The sequence below is a fragment of the Nicotiana sylvestris genome, chromosome 6 (genome assembly GCF_000393655.2).
Source record: "Nicotiana sylvestris chromosome 6, ASM39365v2, whole genome shotgun sequence".
NCBI lineage: Eukaryota > Viridiplantae > Streptophyta > Magnoliopsida > Solanales > Solanaceae > Nicotiana > Nicotiana sylvestris.
Genome location: NC_091062.1, coordinates 127323692 through 127345165, shown reverse-complemented (window position 1 = coordinate 127345165; position 21474 = coordinate 127323692). Strand labels below are relative to the sequence as shown.

Here is a 21474-nt window from a genome sequence, read left to right as displayed (position 1 = left end):
ATGGCAGATTTAATAGTGTTGTTGCGTCATTCTGGCAAGTGGAACGATGAGTGCAATTACGTCGATTTTTCAATTGAGGGAATACTGATAAAAGAGTATGTGTCCTTTAATGATTTGGTTGCTTCAATTTCTAATCAACTGGGCATAGATTTGAGCTCAAAGTCCATTAAAATTCAATACAAATTAGAAGGAAATTGCACGCCAATGGAAATACACAATGATATGGGTTACAGAGTGTATGTAGAGTTGAAAAAAGAGAACAGAGAATTCGGGATGTATCCTTTGTGCATAACAACTATTGAAAAAGAACTTGTATCCGGGGTAGTTTAAATCAAGGCAACATTGTGCAAATAGACGAAGCAGTTCAAAGGTACGATTCCGATACAGATGATACACTGGCTCTAGATTTTGTCAATTCAGGAGAAGCAATTGGGGTGTTCGAACTGGACAAGGATTTGATAATTTCAAAAACTAATCAAAGGGAGGTTATGGCTGGACAAATGTATAAGGATAAGGCTACATTGAAAGAGGTAATGGAGAATTATTCTATATCTCAAAGGTTTCAATTCCGAGTTGATAGGTCTAATGCTGTCAGGTTTGCATGTATTTTTTTTTGTATTTTCTATTATTGGTTCGAGTTGTAAGTTTAACGTTGTTGTATTTATGCGTATTTGTGGATTTCCTCTTGATTATCACTGATGTCGTTAACATATGTTTGTTTATGGTCCTTAAATACATGTATTCATATGTATTTTACTGGTATAATTACATTATAGTGTCTCTAATTATTTTCTTATTTTGTCTACTGTGGTTTTAAGTGTATGCATATACCCACAATTGTATTCAATTGTATTCATTGTATTTAAATGCATATAACTATAATTGAATTCAGTAGTATAAAACTTTATATATATAGATGTCAGAATGTATCTATGTCAGATTGTATTCGTATGTATATGAGTGCATTTTTTTGTAAATATTTATGCTAATCATATGTACAATGATTAATTCTTTGCAGCTATGCATTATTATGTATTTCAGAATATTGTGAATGGAGGTTTAAGGCTTCAAGCTTTAACAAATTAGAACTATTCAAAGTGAGAGAGTTCATTGATAACCATACATGTCCGCTGAAGGACAAGGTGTATGAGCAGCGACAGGCAAGTAGCAGCCTTATAGGTGGTATGATTAGGCCTAAGCTTACTAATCATAAGAGGAAATACACCCCAAAGGATATTATTGATGATGTGAAATCAGATTTAGGTGTAGATGTTAGTGATATGTTGGCGTGGAGGGCTAAAGAAAAGGAAATGAATTTTTTGAGAGGTAAACCGGCTGATTCATACAAAAAATTACCAGGATACTTATATACAATGGATATGACATATCCAGGTTCCCACATCAGGATGGTAAAATCGCCCAACAATGAATTCATGTACGTGTATATATCTTTGTATGCCTTTATAAAGGGGTTTGATCATTGTAGACCCATTGTTGTTGTGGATGGAAGTCACCTAAAATCTTACTACACCGGGACATTTGTTTCGGCAAGCACGTTGGATGGTGCAGGTGAGTACTTGAATTATAATACAATCTGTTAATATTTTAAAGATTGAAATACATGTTTTAAAAATATGTATTCAATTGTCTTTATAGGTCATATATTGCCACTAGCATATTGTGTTATTGATTCAGAGAACGATGTTGCTTGGACGTGGTTCTTTGAGCAATTCAAGATAGCATACGGTGACAGGGAAAACATGTGCATCGTTTCAGATAGAAATGAGAGTATCATTAAATCTGTATCGAGAGTGTATCCAAATGTACCGCATTTTGCTTGTCTATGGCATCTATGGAACAACGTATATAAGAAATTCAAAAAGAGCCATGCCAAGTTGAGCGAGATATACTTCTCGATGGCAAAAACATATATACAAGCTGAATTTGACAGTCTGGTGGAGAAGGTAGATATTAGGGTGAAAGAATACTTAGAGTTAGCTGGATACAAAAAGTAGGCTAGATTGTATGCCCCTGTTAACAGGGGATGGACAATGACATCAAATATTGCTGAGTCAATCAATGCTGCACTAGTGTCGGTAAGGGAATTGCCAATATACGCCTTCCTCGAAGAAGTTAGGAAGATGTTTGGACGTTGGAATTGTAGTAACCGCAAAGAAGCTACACAAACATACACAATGCTTGGAAAAAAAATTTCAGGAGATGCTGACTTTGAATGAGGCAATGTCTACACGCATGACTGTAAGTTTTATTTTAATCATTATATTATATAGCTTAATTGTTTTCTGAAATAACTGACATGAATACATATGAATACAAACATTTTTTATAATACAACTGCCATAAATACATATGAATACAACTAAATTCAAACACATACAAGACATATTTTATCGAAGATCTGAATTGAATACAACTGAATACAACTAAAAACATGCTTCAAAACTATTCGAATACATCAGAATACAACTAACAAATCTATATTATACATAATTTTAATATGTATTGTCATGCCGCAGCCTTCTAATGTTTTTGTTACACTTCAGTTGCCTAAAGTACAACCGATTTTTGATGTATGTAATAGTATTCATAAGATAAGACGTAATTATAGTTTATAGTCTGCCGGTCTAAATATATGATGTATTCTTATGTATGCAAATATTTCAGTTGTATGTAACTGTGTAATTCAGCATTATACATATGGTAATTCAATTGTATGTGCTCAAAACTTATATTTCTATTTTTAAATGTAGGTGGTACCATCAACTGAATACTTACATACGGTTAACGATGAAGGGAGGCATTACACAGTCTGCCTGTTAGAGAGAAAATGTGTTTGTGGGAGGTTCCAAGTTGATGAATTACCATGCTCATATGTTTGGGTTGTATTGAAGAGTAAGTTTCTAATGCCAGAAGAATATTGCTCTAACTATTACAAATCAAATACTGTTGTAATGACATACGATGTGCCTGTGTACCCACTACCGGACAAAAATGACTAGAACATACCAGCACATGTTGCAGAGGGGGTTATACTACCACCCAAATGGAAAAGACCTCCTGGAAGGCCAAAGAAGAAGCGCGATAAATCTCTAAGTGAGTTGTTGCAGCCGAAAAATCAACATTCATGTAGCATATGTGGGCAGGGAGGACATAACAAGCGAATGTGTAGAAATGCTCCAGGTAGCATTTAGTTAACACTCTGATATGTATTGGTGCTTCAACGATTTGTCAATAATTATGATTCTCATTGTCAAGTAATAATTTCTAAAAATGCCTTTCGTGAATAGATTCTGGATGCATTTAGTTGCAGTAATGTGTTGGATACATTAGAATACAACCTTGTCCACATATACTTTGACAATTTATTATAGACAGTGCCTGAGTTATATATATAACTAGTCAAAATACATCTGAATACAACTATATAGTCAGCTATATTATAAAAAATAGGTTGAATATATATAACATGATTAGATTCTGTATACAATTAGTTGCAGTATTAATTTGAATACAGTCGAATACAACCTTGTCCACATATATTTAGACATACAATAATAGACAGTGTCTGAGTTCAATATAGATAACTAGTCAAAATACATCGGAATACATCTATATACTCAGCTATAATATAACAATTTCAATAAATACGTATAACTTGTTCAATACATCTGAATTTGTATCCTTTAATATGTATTAACTGAATTTGAAAGATACATATTAAAGAATACAACTGAATACAGCTGAATACAACTGAATATAGTTGAATACAGAAAAATACATTTGAATTCTTTAATATAACCTACCATCAGTATACACAAAGTTTCTGACTTTGATATTAACCTGTTCAATACGTATAACTATTGATATTACTGATTATTAATACATACTTATATCCTGTAATATACATATGAATATAAACTGAAGAATAAGCATTAATACTTATGAAGAAAACAATGAAACATCGATTGCAAAGTTGCAATTGTCATACACGAATACTGTTGATAAAGTGATGGTTTTTTCTAACTGAATACCATCTTCACCAAAAAAACTACTCAAAAAACAGTATTCACCTAAAAATAACATTCTAAAACTACATTAACCTAAAGCTACTCTAACACTATCTGCAACTTTGAATCTGACTACGTGATTTGCCTAGCAATATTTGAGGGTGCTTCATTCTCGCTTATGGAATCAGCGTCAATCTTCCGCATAGCATAGTCTCATAGGAGAGCACCATATCTTTGACGGAGTAGATTAGAATCAAATATTGTTTGTGGAATCTCACCAAGAGTGCTCAGAAACTCTGCGTATGCCGTAACATGCACCCCACAATCCCTAAAAATGTTGATTGAAACAATTAAAAATAATTCATACAATTATATTTGTATATAACATACAAGAATGATGATTGAATACTTACATGCTCCCAGCTTTCTGTTGAGGCAGATCTGATATGAAAAAAACTTCAAAGGGATCAGTATGTGACTTGTCAGTGTATGCTGAGTAAATAGACCAATCTACGCCTTGACTATCTCTGTAAAAGCCACTGATTTATAGATACAGAGGTACAAGCTTAGCTAGCTTATCTATCTCAGAAGCTACATAGGCATCATGACCTGCAGATCTGTACGAGTCATACACTTTGATACATCTCTCGTTGAATGAGACAACAGCCAATACCCAGTATAGTTTGTCCTTCAAGTTGACTGGTATCAAGACATTGTCAACAGTATGCCAAGGTACATTAGCTAGCAATCGGTATCCCCTTATGTACTCACATACCACATCCTCTTCTTTGGCTACATTAGCATTACTATCTGTATCAGCATACTTGTCGAAGATTTTAGCTATTCTTGTCTTGAATATACAATCAACAGTTGTATACTTGAAGTTGTTTGTTTGATTGTACTTTCCCTTCTTTCTCAGATAGTAGAATATGACGTCAATATTCTATACACAAATTTAATTACATAGTGTGAGTCCAATTAATCAAACTAAGAAAAAAAATATGACAAGTGAAGATTCAGTTAAATACATCACACGAATTAAAGAATAATATATCTGAATAGAGAAAAATACATCTGAATACGTTGTATTACAGCAGATATTCAAGAATAAATACCAATTGATGTTAAAATACAGAGTGTATGAATACAGTTAAAATTCAGCAGATATTACAACAGGTATTACAGCAAAAACTGTTAAAATATAGCAGATAATACTGTTCAAGATACTACAACAGATATTAAAGATATTACAACTACCCATTGATGTTAAAATACATCTGAATACATTCCAGCACATGTTGTTATTCAAAGCAAATGAGTCAGTTAAATACATATTACTGTAATACATATGGTAGTTACAACATATAATAAATTTGAAAATACATCAGAATACATTAAAATACAGCAGTTCTTCAGCAGTAATGATGCCATTACATTCATCATACAGATTCAATTTAAAACATAATACATTTTCAGGTAATAAAAATTGCTAGAATACACTTGAATATAATTAAATACAGCAGATTTAGTTGTAACATCATTGTGAACTATACAACTAGAAAAACCAATACTAAATAAATAAATTATAGTGGAGTTGGAAGGGGTAAATCTTACGTTGTCATCCCATAGCTTTCCGTCAAACGATAGAAGGTAAAACCAATTTTTTGAATTAACTTGATCAACTCCAAAATCCAATGGTATATGAAGTGTTGACTTGTTCTTCTTGTAATGGTCTTCCAAATTACTTCTACAGGTATGATATAAAAAAATATTATATACATGTTTTAAAATATAAAAACTTAATACACATACCGGGAAAAAACTCACCTCTGATCATGCCTAGCGAAAAGACCATCACGAACCCATTTGTCATATTCCTGAATGATTAATGTAGGATGTGGCCTCGTTATTGAACCATCCTCAAAGGGGTGTCTTTTTTCAAAAATGAGGGTCAACTTTACTGAGGTACCTGTTGTTCATTGAATTCGTGAATAGAGACTTTTAATTTTAAAAACCATGAGGAAATAGATCATTAGTTTATAAAAACACTAACATGCGGAGTCGAAGTTAGACTCATAAGGCGAAGAATACCATCTACTTGGTTGTCGATTCCTATGAGATGGTACTGGGGTTGATTCAACTTTTTTGCACTGTTGTGTATCACAATTCTAGTTTCTGGAATTTGACTGGGAAGAAACTTGTCGTCCAGCTCAAATTGAGATACATAGAATTCTGTAGATACACCCTCTTGACCTATAGGTGGTATGTTGCACGGCACTTCTGATGTAGTATTCACCTCAACTCTTTACTCTACACATTGAGCATTAAGCACTATTTTCTGTTAGTCGTATGCATCATTGTTAGTGTAGTAACTTAGTGTATGAATACAGTTAAATACATATAAATACAGTAAGGAAACTGATTTTGGTAATGGAAATCTTAGTGAAATACATCACACATATTCAAGAATAACAAATCTGAATACATTAAAATACGGCTGAATACATTTAAATACAACAGTTAATTCCAACTACATATTAAGGTTAACATACATTTGAATACATTTAAATATATGTTGTTGGTCGAATACATCTAACATTTTAATGAGGCAGTTAAATACTTGTCGAATACATACAAATTTTAAAATACAATTATTTAAGAATAATAGTAAACAGGAGATATAAACATATGCTAAAGATGTTAAAAATGTTAAACCTCAACATTATCCCCGACACCTGTGTCAATACCATCATCACGTCTCCCTATGGGTTCCTTTCTCTGGTGTAAACTTTTATTTTGCTGATTGTGTTGAAGATGGTCAGAAAGCATCTTAAAGTTATCATTGATCAATGTTCTCAGAGACTTGAACTCTCCCACAACCTTAACAAGATAGAAATAATTAGAAGATTGCGCCAAAAATATATGAATGTTAAGCACTAAACTGTAATGTTTAATATGTGGATAAATACTTACATATTCTTTGAATGAATTTAGGTCTTTCCTTAAAGAAGATACTTTGTCATTTTTGGAATCTGCCAGCTGATTGTGATGCAAAACATTCTGTCCAAATTCGGATACACAAACAGGAGGAATCTTGGATTGATACTCTGTATTTGAGGGATGTCTTTCGTGTTCCTTGCGCTTTTTATAGGGCGGTGATGAAGATGGACCAACACTTGTAACATGTTTCTTCTTACATTGAAGATCAGGTGTAGGAGAAAAGTCATCTGAATCCTCTCCCGGCTTATCTGAATGAGGAGGAGTAGGACTGTTCTCAACATAAACGCCTAGGGGAGGAATCTGAATAATGGCAAGCTCTATATCGGTTGGATGGATGTCCTTGTAAACAATCTAAAAAACGAAATACAATCAAAGTCTTACTACAAACATACACATGCAGATCTGGAACCAAACTGTAATTTGTATTGAAATTAAGGCAACACAAAATGTTGGGAAATTATATGCAATAGTATGAAGAATTAATAATGAAGGCTACAACAACTGTATACTATTGTATGCATCTGAATGCAAATGTATGCAGTATCCTGTATGTAACATCTGTATGCAAGTGTATGCAGCATCTGTATGCATCTGAATACAACTGTATACTATTGTATGCATCTGAATGCAAATGTATGCAGTATCATGAATGCAAATGTATGCAACATCTGTATGCATTTGTATGCAAGTGTATACTGCTGTATGCATCTGAATGCAAATGTATGCAGTATCCTGTATGCAAATGTATGCAACATCTATATGCATTTGTATGCAAGTGTATGCAACTGTATACTTCTGTATGCAAATGTATGTAGAATTAATGATTAATAAAATCTAAACTAGCCACGATACAAATTGTATAGTACCATATTTGCCTTGTCATTGAACATGTTGTTCATCAGATAAGCAAAGTTTGGCTGATTTCCGGTGGTTCTCCAATTGAGTATTCTGGGGACCAGATTATCAAATTGAAGTGCAATTTTGGGATCAACATCTGGACAACACTCATAAAACCACACCTGCATAGCTAGGGGCATCCCAACTATCCTATAATACTTCTTCTGAGCATCCATCTTCTTGCTAATCGATTTTGTCATCGTTTCATATGCTTTTAAACCCCAATGATATTCAGAATAGCACTCATTCTCTACCAAGTCAAAATGTAGCCTTGGTATAGTTGTGTTGCTCTTATCGGATGAAAAAATAAAGGTGTGTATGAAATACAACAAAGCTATCTTCAAGGCATCACCATCATTGTCGGGACCCCAATTCTTGTCAGCAAAGCATTTCATCAAATGTTTCTTCTTGACAAGATTGGCACCTCCAAAGTAAGTCTCAATAAGCCAGTTAGGAACTTTTTCACTAAACTTAAAATCGGCATCATTACCAACACATTTGAGGCCAGTCACAAGCGCAAACTCCCTTAATATGAAATGTAATGAAGTACCATTGACGTGTATTGCAAATACATTGTTAGGAGTTCCTTCTAACTGGAGAGACATAAAGCATATGAAGAGTTGATGTTGGACTTCACAACGCTTCATTTGAAGGAAATTTCCAAAGCAAGTATTACCCAGTTGTTTGTATTGCTCTGGAGTAAGGTTCTCTTTAACTCGGAGACTATGTCAGTGTTAGTATATACACTGATATGCGGTGCAAATATTGGCTGTTTTTTCACAAAAAGCTTAATTCCCTGCATTTAACAAGAATAAATACATATAAATACAACTGAATACAACACATATTTCATAGTAAATCTGACATGAATACATATGAATACAACTAAAACTACCTAGAAGTATAAATATAACTTAATACAACGCATATTTCATAGTATATCTGACATGAATACATATGAATACAACTAAATACAATGACAAGGCTAAATACATATAAAAACAACTGCATACAACACACATGACATAAATACAATCAACATGAATACATATGATAACAAATAAATACATTGAAATTAGAATAAAAAATAGTGATGGAAACCTTGAAAATTCTTAAAAATACAACTATAAAAATACATCAGAATACATATACATATCTGTATCATTATTTTCTAAAGGTACAAAAATGCGTTGAATAACCTTTTTTAACAGAAAATTGAACAACGTTATACGTATAAATACAGTTGAATACATGAATACTACAGATGAATACATCAGAAAATTACCTTTTCTTCGACTTTATCTGAGCTTTTACTTGCTTCAACCTCCTTCCTCTTAACAGATGAAGCTTCAGAAATATGGATTTTCCTCTTTTCTGGAATGACAAGTCTTGTTTCCTTCATTGATTTCTCGACTTGGGTTTCTTTGAAATTTTCATGTCGATCTATTGTTCTCTTCTCCAATGCCATATTTTTGGCTAAACCTGCATCCAATTCCCCTTGAGTGATTTGCAAGGAGAAAGAGGGCCCATCGAAATTGAGAATTTTAGTGGGTATACCTCTAGTAATTAACTTGCGGGGGTGTATTCTCAGACATTATGAGAATACGACTTGGGTTCTGTTGATTAGATACAATTTGGTGAGTAGAGATGTTGAGAATAAACAAAAATGGCAAAAATAAAAAAAAATACTTGCCTTACTAATTATAGAAACAAATCAGTACAATGTAGATGAAATTAGGGTTTACCCGAGATTGGAGAAGGAGGAAGCAACGCTGTGGGTGAGGAGGATTCTGATTTTTAGCGCGATTACAGGAGATTTGGAATGAAAAATAAATTGTATCAATTTAGAGAGAGAGAGAGAGTGATCTTGTATTGAGAAGTTGTATGAAAAACGGTATCTATGAGAGAGAAAATCTAAGAGTGGAGAGAGGGAAATAAAACATAGCGAGTATCGTGGCTTAAGTGTAGGAGATACCCAAAATTAAAAATTTTGCTATAAACCATATAACATATCTATAGGAAGTAATTTATTTAAATGGTATTTATTTTAAATAAATAGGGAGTTAACCTATTCTATAGGAAGTAAAAATTCCTAATATCATGTGGGTTAGTTATTAACTATTTATAAGAGATAATTTCACTTTTAGCCGTTCGGCTGAAACTTTTGACAAACACTAGCCCAAAAATCTATTATGCAGTTTGAAGCCAAAAATTAATTATCATAGCTAGCCAAAAACTTAAAGATCGGCACACCCTTTCCCTTTTTCAGCTTTTTTGCATGCAAGTGAGTACACTACTAAAATTTCGACGGAAGAATTTATTGAAAAGAGATTAAAAAAATCGACAACAAGCATTATATATCAGAGTTCAGCTCTTTTCATGAATAAAAAGATCGCCACTAGAAAATTTAACAACTTTTTCATTTACTTTTGGTTGATGAACTGGTTGGAGACTTTTGAATTTAATTCAGACAAGATGTTGTCAGGAATTTTTTTCTCAATTTGATAGTTTCAATAGTAAGATTGATATTACATGCACTTAATAGAATTTTATTTTTATTCAAGATATGGTTATACAGGAAAAAATATTCACTATACATGTCGGGTCGTTTTACTATACATTACTCCATTGATAATGAAAATTTTTTAGTTGCCAAAAAAGAATAATCAATTTTCAGTTTTTGCTTGTTTTGCATCTTTCCTTTTAAGAATTGTGGAGTATATTTTTATTTTTTTTGAGAAACTGAAATTTTTATTTATATAATACTATGTAAGTTCAAACATAGCATCCGTAGAGTATACTCCATTTGTTACAATTCCTAGACTAACAAATAATAAATAATTAAAAATCACAGTAAGATGCATCTCATCAATTACAAACGTGTAGTCATTCAATATACAAAAATGACTGTCACTATATACAAGATATACAAATAGACTGCCACTATACAAAAAAATATACAAAATAGACTATCATTATACAATTTATATACTAAATACACTATCATTATACAAAATAGATGTCACTATACAAAATATATACAAAATAGATGTCACAATACAAAATATATACAAGAAAGACTATCACTACATAAAAAATGGTAGGGTACAACCGTACAAGGGATAAAGGTAGTGGAAGGTACATAGAAAATAGGTTGTCACTATTCGTAAAATATACAAATAGACTCTTATTGTACAATTTATATACAATAGACTGTCACTATACAAAAAATATACAAAATAGACTGTCACTATACAAAAAATATACAAATAGACTGTCACTATACAAAAAATATATAAAATAAACTGTCACTATACAAAAAATGTACAAAATAGATGAAACTATACAAAATATATACAAAAAAGACTGTCACTATACAAAAATACATGATACACTCCAAATACACAGTGTGCACACATTACACATACAAAATTGTATATAATTTATATATACTATGTTTACATATTAGAAAATACACATTATATACAATTTTGATACATTGTTTAGACAGATTATACATTCACGATGCAAAATACATTTGGGGTACACAAATATATACACTATAGATACACAAGCACACTCAAGATATACACCAAGGATACACTGTCGTACTTAGGATACAATATATATACATTGCAAATAAATATTTATATATTGCGCCAAGTAGGGGTCGAACCTACGACCTTTAGGTTAGGAAACAAGCGCTCTATCCACTAAGCTACAAGTGCTTATGTTGTCAAACTCATTCCTTTCAGCTACTATATGCAATACTTTTGGGCCGAATGACCATTTTTTGTAAGTAGGACAAAACATATGCTATTAAAATTTTGAGGGGCTATAGAGGGTAGTTTTCCCTATTTATAATGCACCCCGAAATTGTTTTGTCAAAGATACTGAAATTCAGGCCCAGATAGATAAGCGAAACGCAACACTCAATTTGAGGTGGAGCACTATAAGCAGTATTATAATGATAGAAGAAAATTCGAACACAAAACAGAGAGGAGGGACTTATCAATTAATAATGGAATACAATCCTATTATATAATGTAGAAAACATTTTGTATATATTCTGTAGGTGTATCCCGAAATTCTTAAGTACAATCAAATGTATTGATCACTCAATCGTTGAAGCATACGTGCTAATATTTTCCCAAAATACAAGTATCAGATCAGATTACATTATATCGTGCAATGCAGTTGCCATTATAGCTACCCTGTCTTTGTCTTTGTCATTAAGATGAGTATCTGGCAACAAGCGAACAATAATATGTATCTCTACTAAATGCAAAATGCATTTTAGATCGTGCTACGCAATAGCCCTCAATTGCATATATCACAGCTTGGCAATACAGCAAATCCATAAACCATATATGCACTGCTTATTATTTTAATAGGAGTATATATTTTAACATTTCATTAACTGTTTCAAAGTCAACCATAGATGCACTGCAGATGCTATTAATTTATTAGTACAAATGTGTATTTTGGAATTTATTTTGTGAAATTTTTTAAATGCCAATTTGCGTAGAATAAGTTATTTCTCAAGCTTAAGATGTTATTTGTTTTAATATATTATGCACAACCACAGAATAATTGAAAAAATTTAGAAAAAAATCAAATAGTTACAAAACAGGGGATTTGTGAGAGAAACTTTTGTCAGTACAATAAATTAACTTTTTTGTCAAAAAATTAAAATATAATAAAATAAGCTAACCACGACTTTTTTGTATGATTTGTAGCCACGGAACTTTTAGTCCGTAGCTAAACAAAAATATTTTTGCTACGGGCTACTATATGAAAGTAGTTATATATCTGAATTTCTGTCGCCAAATAAATTTAAATCTTTTACCACGCTATAATACTTTGTGGCTACCATATAAAGATAGCTATAAATTTATTTATCGTGACAAGAGTATAAAATCATTTGCTATAAATGTATTTGTCGTGGCTAAAGTATAAAATTATTGCTATATGTATAGCTACTGTACAAAAATTTCGTAGCGATAAGTATTAATCCTTAGCTACGGACCATGTAAAGTTTGTAGCTAACTTTTAACTACGGTACATTTTGCTACGAATGTTACGGAAAAAAATAATGTAGCTAAAGTGTTTAGCCATGAAAATTTTCATAATTAGCTACGTTGTGTTTTGTAGAATTAAATACATTATGTTGTAGTGGCGCTTTGACTTAGAAAGTTAGCGGATGAAAGGTGATAGACTATTGATCAACTAGGGTCTGCTCTGCTCTATTACTTAAGGCTCCAATAACCATCAATGCACATGTAAATGGATGACATGTGTCAATATAACTATGAAGGGCTAAGATTGCTTTTTAATTTATTCTTGTATTTTTGGCTATTCTCCATTTTCCACGGACTGGAACAAGAAGTAACTGTTCTGCGCCGATATTTCCCTCCAAAAGCTTCTTTACCTAATACACCAATCAAAAGTAGTAATAGTACCAAGCCTACAAACAGACAACTTCTGCCATTGACAAAGCAAAAGGCTGCCAGGTTTGTCTTCTACAAGAAAGACTAAAATAAGTGTTTAAAAATATTGTTAATTTTTACAAAATATTAAAATATTGTTAATTTTTTAAAATAAGTAGTAATAGTAATAGTGCATTATAATGAGTGCGGAACCAAAATATTGTTAATTTTTACTAAAAATACTAAAATAAGTGTAAAAAAAAAAAGTTACCAAAGTATATATAACGCCACTAATAGTGGCGTTATACAGTAACGTTAACTGTACTGTTACTGTATAGCGTCACTATTAGTGGCGTTATACTGACAAACTTACATAGTGTCATTAATAGTGGCGCTATATGTCTTATACCCTGACCCCACCAATAATGTCTGGGTTCAATAATTTAAATGTGTATAAAGCCACTTTTTGTGGCGCTATATACAAAAAAAAAAAATTACCCGGCTAGCCATTTTCTATATAAACATCGTAGAATCGCCCCAACTTCATTCAAAAAATTTTTTTAACTCTTGTTGGTTTCTATTGTTGTTAAATTCTCCAGCATTTTTTCATTATGTCTGAAGAACGTAGAATAAGAGTATCATTATATTGGGGGGTGAGGTTGTGATGGAGAATAACTCTGTGGGCTACAGTTTACCTGCTAAGTGTAATGTTAAATTGCCACTTTCAATTGAGTACGAAACATTGATATCGTTGTTATGCAAAAAAATGAGTGTGAGAAAACGTTCAGTGATACTCAAAGTAACCGGAAGATATCCGTATTCCGTTACGCCGCAAGGGGTTGCTTTTTACTCAGAGTTTAACATCGACGATGATGACACTTTGAGTGATTTCTTGAGGACTCCGGACGAATGCCGGGAATTTCTTGTAATCACAATGTTGGAGATGTACGTGAAGGTCGAAGACGTTCCAAAAAATGAGGTTGTGCGTAGTAGAGATAACCCCCAGTCATCGGGTGGTTATTCTGGATCAGTTTTTGCCGGACATGTTCCAGATGAAAGAATTTTTCTTGATTTAAATTTATCACCGTCGGCGAATGAGCAGCGAGAAAATAATTTATACCCTGCTTTCCATAATTCACAAGAAGAGTGGTAAACTTCAATTTTCATTTGTGTTAATATGTATATTTTTGCGTATTGAATAAATTTTAACGCTCATTTATTTAATAGGGGGTACCGGCCGAATATGAATTTTACAAGTGACCCATCCGGTAGTCATCACCTAACTGAAAACGTCCATCATGGAATGTCATCACATTACAATTTGTAAGTGAAAAGCTACAGCCATATATAAAGCATTTATTAATTTAGCAGCTTATATTTTTGTTGAAATGTGCAGTGAAAACGAGCAAGTTGAACTACCCGTACTCACTCAATTGCCCGAAAACGACATATTACATCAGGATCTGGCAGATGAACAGAGTGAGGAAGAGAACAGCGATTACGATAACATTGCCGATGAATTGGGAGACGAGACACCATTTGCTCGTTAGGATGGTGATGAAGAGGACGAGGAGGAAGGACCGGATTTGAAGAGAGCCCCCCATAGACGAAAAGTGAACGAGTCTGAAGTGTCGTATCATTCAAGGGAGATTCCTTATATTGATAACTTGCCAGCCGTTCCAGATGTGGAAGCTCTCACACGGGATTTTGATGAAATCCGGACAGCAATGTGGGATGAGTCTAGACCAACGATGCTTGCAAAGGGGATGCTTTTTCCTGATAAAGCACGCGTAAGCATGACTTGTAAAATGTACAATGTTAAAGAGTGTCGTGAGATTCAGGTATCGGAGTCAAGTCCGACGGTATACAAGGCTATTTGCCGCAGGTGGTTTTGGCCATGTAATTGGATGTTGCGTGCGTCGAAGAAGAAAATAGGTATGTGGAAAGTGGGTAAATACATTCCCACCCACACATGCGAAATGGACACTTTCAACGGGAATCACTTCAACTTAGATATTGACTTGATATCTCTTGTACTTATTCCGCACATCGAAGCGTCCATAAGGTATAAAATCAAAGAGTGCATTACAGCAGTCTACCAGGAATATGGCCACACAATTACTAAAAGAAAGGCATATCTTGGGCGCAAAAGAGCGTTTGAAATAGTCTATGGTAACTGGGATAAGTCATTTGCAGATCTGCCTAGCTACATGGCTGCACTGCAGCACTTTAACCCCGGAACAGTTATTGAATGGAAGCTTGAGCGGAGTCCGGGTAAACCAGAATATATATTCAATTACGTGTTTTGGGCGTTTAAGCCAGCAATTGATGGTTTTCCGTATTGCCGGCCCGTAATATCCATAGACGGAACTCATGTCTATGGAAAGTACGATATCAAGCTATTGATAGCCATGGTTGTGGATGCAAATGGACAGATATTTCCTCTAGCCTTTGCTATTTGTGAAAATGAAAGCACAGAGACGTGGACAATGTTTTTGAACCACTTGAAAGAGCACGTTGTCAAACATCGTTCAGGTATTTGTCTAATATCTGATCGGCACGGGGGTATATTAAGTTCTGTGGAGAACCTTCCTGCCTGGCAAGAACCTTATGCATACCACCGTTACTGTGTGAGGCACTTTAAGGCCAATTTCAAGAAGGCACATCCCAAAAAAGATCTACATGATTTGATGTGGATGGCAGCAACAGACCACCAACAACATAAATTCCGGAGGCATATGGATTCTATCAGGCAAGAAGACGATGCAGCATATCGTTGGTTAATGCGACATGATCCTGAAAAGTGGACGTTGCATGCAGATGGTGGCAGACGCTGGGGAATTCTTACTACAAACGTGTCAGAATCCTTCAACGGGTTATTAAAGTCGGCAAGAGGATTGCCCGTCACAGCCATGGTGCGTATGTCGTTCAAGCAGATGGCGGAGAGGTTTGTACAACGGTCTGCAGCTGCAACGGAATTGATGGAAAGGGGTGTTGAATTTATGCCAGTGCCTATGAAGAGATTAGAGAAATACAGACGGCGAGCACATTGGCATTCCTTTTTGCAATATGATAACGAACGAGGTATTTTTGAAGTTCGCACCGCTATCCATAATAATCGGGGTAATAATGTACATACTGTAAATGAATCCACAAGGTTATGCTCATGTGGGAAATGGTCAATATACCACATGCCTTGTTCACATGCCATCAAGTGTTTTCAACGTGTTGGTTATGCGGAGACCAACTATATTGATCAACAATATAGTGTTTCCAAATACGTAAACACATATAGTGGTCAGCTGCAACCAGTGGGTTCTGAGTATTACTGGCCCCCAGAACCATTTAAAATGGTGTGTAACAAGTCCTATTTGCGTAAAAGACAGGTGCAGAAGAGAACGCGTATACGGAACCAAATGGATGTTAGTGATATCGTATATGCACGCAAATGTGGTATATGCTCGCAAACAGGCCACGACCGTAGAAAATGTCCTTTGGGTGGCAACAATAATCAAGCTCAGGGCGGGTGTTCTTCTATTGTACCTAACTACCCATGAGTTCATGTTGTAATAATTAGTTGTTATGTATACGATTTAAGTATTTATGAAATAATATTTTCTTGTTTGTTAATTATGATTTGTACTTTCCCTTTTTACCTATTTAAATAATAATTTAATATAATTATCGGTATATTTATTATGTGTGTTGTCTTGTCGCTATCACGATATTTAATACACAAATTATATATATGGCGCTATGTGTGTCTTGTCTTGTCGAACTGAAAAAGCTGAAAACATCATGATATGGCGCCATTAGATATGTGTGACCGGCTGACATAAAGTCGTCTCGTCAACGTCATGATATGGCGCCATTAGATATGTGTGACCGGCTGACATAAAGTCGTCTCGTCAACATCATGATATGGCGCTATGTAATATAGCACCATTAGATATGGCGCTATCTAATATAGCGCCATTAGATATGGCGTTATATGTGTATTGTTTAGCCTATAAATAATGGGGTCATTGTAGTTATTTTGTGTGCTAAAAATTTCCCCCAAGAAATATTTCATTAAAAGTAAGTAAGGTTTTTATTATAAGCAAATAGTTCACAAATGGCTCAACCTGGTCGTCCACCAATTTGCTTATGTGGAAAACCATGCATGATGGATTGTGGGTGGGAAGGTGCTAACGTTGGACGCCGCTATTGGTGCTGTATGAACAAGTTGTACAAGCAACCCGACGAACCTACTTGTGAATTTGATGAATGGGCTGAGGAACCATGTTATCAGGAAAGCTACAGGGATAGATTACAGGAATTTCATAATATGTTGTTATACCAGCATAGAATACAAAAGGAGGCAGATAGAATTATTACAGATATGAGGGAGAAACTAAAGGAGGTGGAAGATAAAAAATGGAGAGCTGAACGGAATTGTGAAGCACACAAGGAACGCAACAAAAAATATAAACGGGAACTTGCGGAGGTGAATGCGAGAGTGAAAGAGTTAGAAGAAGAAAAAGAACAAATGGAAGAACGATTTAAGTGGTTGGAGCGAAGAATAAATGACAACTGAGGATGGAGCATTTACGTGTATGTGTTTAGTGTCATTTTCATATGTCATGTCTTTTTATTATGTTGGCCTGTTATGTTTGTGTTTGTGTTGTACTAATGTTTTCCTTGTTTGTTGTACTTAATTTTATTTTAATTTAAGTGGAAGTTAAGTTTAAGTTGTTGTGTTACTATACCAAAAACTATAAAACGAAATTTGAACTAAAAAAAGTAACTGTCATATTCGACTAAATATTGTTGTTAATGTACAAAAAAATATTATTTACACCAAAAAAACAAAAATATGGAAGACCGAATCAATGTGTCCCGCATCCGGTGTGTCTCAAAGTAGCCGTTGGCCTGAGGCGCATCCCCTGCCGCCCGGGTACGCTATCAGGATCATCATCATCAAGTCGTCTCCTTATGGCTGGATGCGGCACAGGATGACATGTATCGGTGGTGCTGTCAGGTCCAGTAGAAGGCTACATAATAATATCAAACTTAGTATAGAAAACTACATAACAATTCACAAAAATATATATTGTCTTACCATAATCGTGTCTGGATCCTGAATGTAGTCATCTGTCGCAGCATCGCATGAAGCCTAAAAAAGTAAATTAATAAAGTTAAAACAAAATAAATAAGTTATAGTAAAAACAGTAATAAAATTAATACTAATAAACTCATACCTGCGCATGTGATGAGCTGCCATAACTCAGTCGGTGCCCACTATCAAAATCTCGGATCGGTCGAGACTCATCAGTGGTAGACGGGCCAGGGAAATATCTACCCAACTCCACTCCTTGAAAATCCGAGCCCATGATCAAGAATTGACCCGATGGGGTCACCTGCGACGTCCCTGGAGTGTCATAAATGCCAAGGCTGTAAGACGGCATGTCGGTCTCATGCATGCCACCTCCCATATCAGCAGCAACATCATCAGCAGGAGCCTCAAAGCCCCCTTGCTGGGGACCTCCTCTCCGCCCACGACCGCGTCGTCCAACACCAGCAGGTCGTCGTGGAGCAGCAGCAGCTCGTCGGCCACCACCCCTTGGCATACCACGACCTCGCTGGTATGTGGCTGGGTCAACATAATCTGGCTGGTGTGCCAAACGCTGATCCGATCGGCCTCGCTGCAGTGCCTGGGCAGCCACATCCATTATGCAACGACTATAGTCCTGCATGATCACAGGGTCGTGGACATAACTCTGCATCTGCTGCCCCATACGATATACGGTATGCAATCCAATCTCCTGCACAAAAGTTTTTAATATAAACTACGTATTTGACTAGAAATTACTATTAAAGTAATTGATAATAACAGAAAACATACCAGAGCCTCATGTCTCCCGGCGTATGAGACGTATCGACCATCTACCTGATGAACTGGGTTCCCGATAAAAAGTCGGGAAACAGTGTGGTACCATGCCATATAAACGTCGATAGGAAAGTGTTGCGGAGCTGGGGTCAAGTCCCCTCGGCTGTCCCAAATACCCAACTACGCTGTCAGCCACTCAATAAATGTGTCGTCCACTCTCATCCTATCATCCCTCTCATAATGTAAAGGGTCCCATGCAGGCTGAGTCAGTATAGACTGCGGAAATCCAAACTGACGAAATACTCGCTCTAAGGCATGATGCTCAACAATATCGAGGCACGTGAGAGGGACGGAAGCCCTCCAAATATGGCGACCGTGCGTGCAATACGCTGGCAGGGTACCTATCAGCTCTTCGCTGTACGACGTCCAGATGAACTATCAAATAATAACACAAACCGTTAGTTTGCGCAACACCTAGTTAAAAATTAATTGGTAAGTTTAGTTAGATATTCACCTGTGCATCCTCCAGAAAATCCAACACATCCCTACAGAACGGGAGATTATGATGGCCATGATACTCTCGTGCAAGTCTACGACGCAATACCCACCTACAAGCTAGAGGGAGATCAGGAATATGTACATTAGCCGGTAGCTGTGGTAGAGGTGGCCGAAGTTGCAGAAATCGCTCCCACACCCAAACCTAAAACAGAAAGTTGACGTAAAGATTAACTCTAACTAGGTAGAATTGGAACTAAACGACAAATTATTTGAATAAGTTGTCACCTGTAGAAGTGGAAGAAAGCCACAAACGTCTCTCTGTGTGCCCATGGATGCCCGACACATCTTCCTGTACAAAAAAGATAGGACAGCACCACCCCAGCTGTAGCTGACTGTATCATCAAAGTCCGCAATATGATGCAGAAAACGAAGGCTCACTAGGTTCCCCGAAGTGTTCGGGAACAAGACCCCCCAAATAGAAGGAGCAACAACCACCTCGTATATTGCTCCACATCCACATCTGCTGAGTCATCGGTGATAGTATCGTGGATCTGCACCAAGTGGTCTCTAATGTGGACCAATTGCATACGACTACTCCCCAATTGCTACATCTGGGTCCTCGGACCTGAAGCCCGTGAGCCTGTGTAGCATATCCATATATGCAGCCCGGTTAAAATATCTCATGTTCCCAGGCAGTAAGACTGACAAGCCATCGGTGGACAGGCCATATAAAATCTCGACGTCCTGGAGTGTGATGGTGGCTTCGCCGATGGGTAGATGGAAAGTGTGCGTCTCCGGTCGCCACCGCTCAATCAACGCCGTGATCAAAGCATAGTCGAGCTGTATCCGACCAATGCTAATGATCCTATATAATCCCATCTCCTCCAGGTGATGGACCACACGGGGATGTAGAACGCGGGGAGGAGTCAAAAACTCCCACAATAAATCCACTCTCCTCCCCCGAAAAGTCTGCGTAAGCAACTCCCCCCCCCTCCCCCCCATATATGCTCGGATCTATGCTGAGGCTGTAGGGGTAGTAGCTCCGACGTCCGAGGGCCGGGATGTATAGGTGCATCCATGTCGTCAACTGAAAATTCATAATTTTTAATAACTATCATTAAAATTTATGTGTGTTTTTTATAATTTAAATTCATATTTTTTAACAACTTAATTGTATAAAATTATATATAAACTTATGGGTTTCGTGCCCAGTGGTACAAAACTATCATTAATAATCTTATGTTTTTTTAATAATTTAAATTCATATTTTTTAATAACTTAATTGTAAAAATTATATATATATATATATATATATATATATATATATATATATATATATATAATTTTTATAATTATGGGTTTCGTGCTAGATTTTCTGAAACTCAGTGGTACCAACTATCATTAATAATTTTATGTTTTTTAATAATTTTTATTCATATTTATTTAATAACTAAATTGTAAATATATATATATATATATATATATATATATATATATATATATATATATATATATATTTATAATTATGGGTTTCGTGCTAGATTTTCTGAGGCCCAGTGGCACCAAACTATCATTAATAATTTTATGTTTTTTTAATAATTTTTATTCATATTTTTTAATAACTTAATTTTAAAAATTATATATATATATATATATATATATACATATATATATAAATATATGTCTTTATGGGTTTCGTGCTAGATTTTCTGAAGCTCAGTGTTACCAAACTATCATTAATAATTTTATGTTT

General features: G+C 35.0%; 3 protein-coding genes across 4 annotated transcripts; 1 reads left to right on the top strand and 2 right to left on the bottom strand.

The window, feature by feature from the left end:
- LOC104216925 (uncharacterized) lies at positions 1-2015 on the top strand. Its single transcript, XM_009767058.2, has 4 exons — positions 1-236; positions 326-595; positions 1019-1569; positions 1657-2015. Exons 1-4 carry the CDS (start codon positions 1-3, stop codon positions 2013-2015), a joined length of 1416 nt encoding a protein of 471 aa, XP_009765360.2.
- Positions 2016-4241: 2226 nt separating this feature from the next.
- LOC138871252 (uncharacterized) lies at positions 4242-9393 on the bottom strand. The gene is made up of 12 exons (XM_070149125.1): positions 9211-9393; positions 9062-9124; positions 8602-8721; positions 7895-8518; positions 7638-7823; positions 7002-7379; positions 6744-6908; positions 5856-5905; positions 5643-5775; positions 4661-4971; positions 4442-4555; positions 4242-4356 (listed from the first exon to the last, which is right to left on the bottom strand). The coding sequence occupies exons 1-12, from the start codon at positions 9391-9393 to the stop codon at positions 4242-4244; spliced, it is 2442 nt and encodes an 813-aa protein (XP_070005226.1).
- An 8739-nt stretch (positions 9394-18132) lies between these two features.
- On the bottom strand, positions 18133-20659 carry LOC138872073 (uncharacterized). 2 transcript variants are annotated; one of them, XM_070150054.1, is made up of 6 exons: positions 20007-20659; positions 19738-19923; positions 19239-19658; positions 18595-19158; positions 18456-18509; positions 18133-18387 (listed from the first exon to the last, which is right to left on the bottom strand). In XM_070150054.1, the coding sequence occupies exons 3-6, from the start codon at positions 19335-19337 to the stop codon at positions 18223-18225; spliced, it is 882 nt and encodes a 293-aa protein (XP_070006155.1). In that variant the 5' UTR covers positions 19338-19658; positions 19738-19923; positions 20007-20659; the 3' UTR covers positions 18133-18222. The 2 variants fall into 2 exon arrangements, with proteins under 2 accessions (XP_070006155.1, XP_070006156.1); XM_070150055.1 differs by having other exon boundaries at positions 19738-19831.
- Positions 20660-21474: the final 815 nt, after the last annotated feature.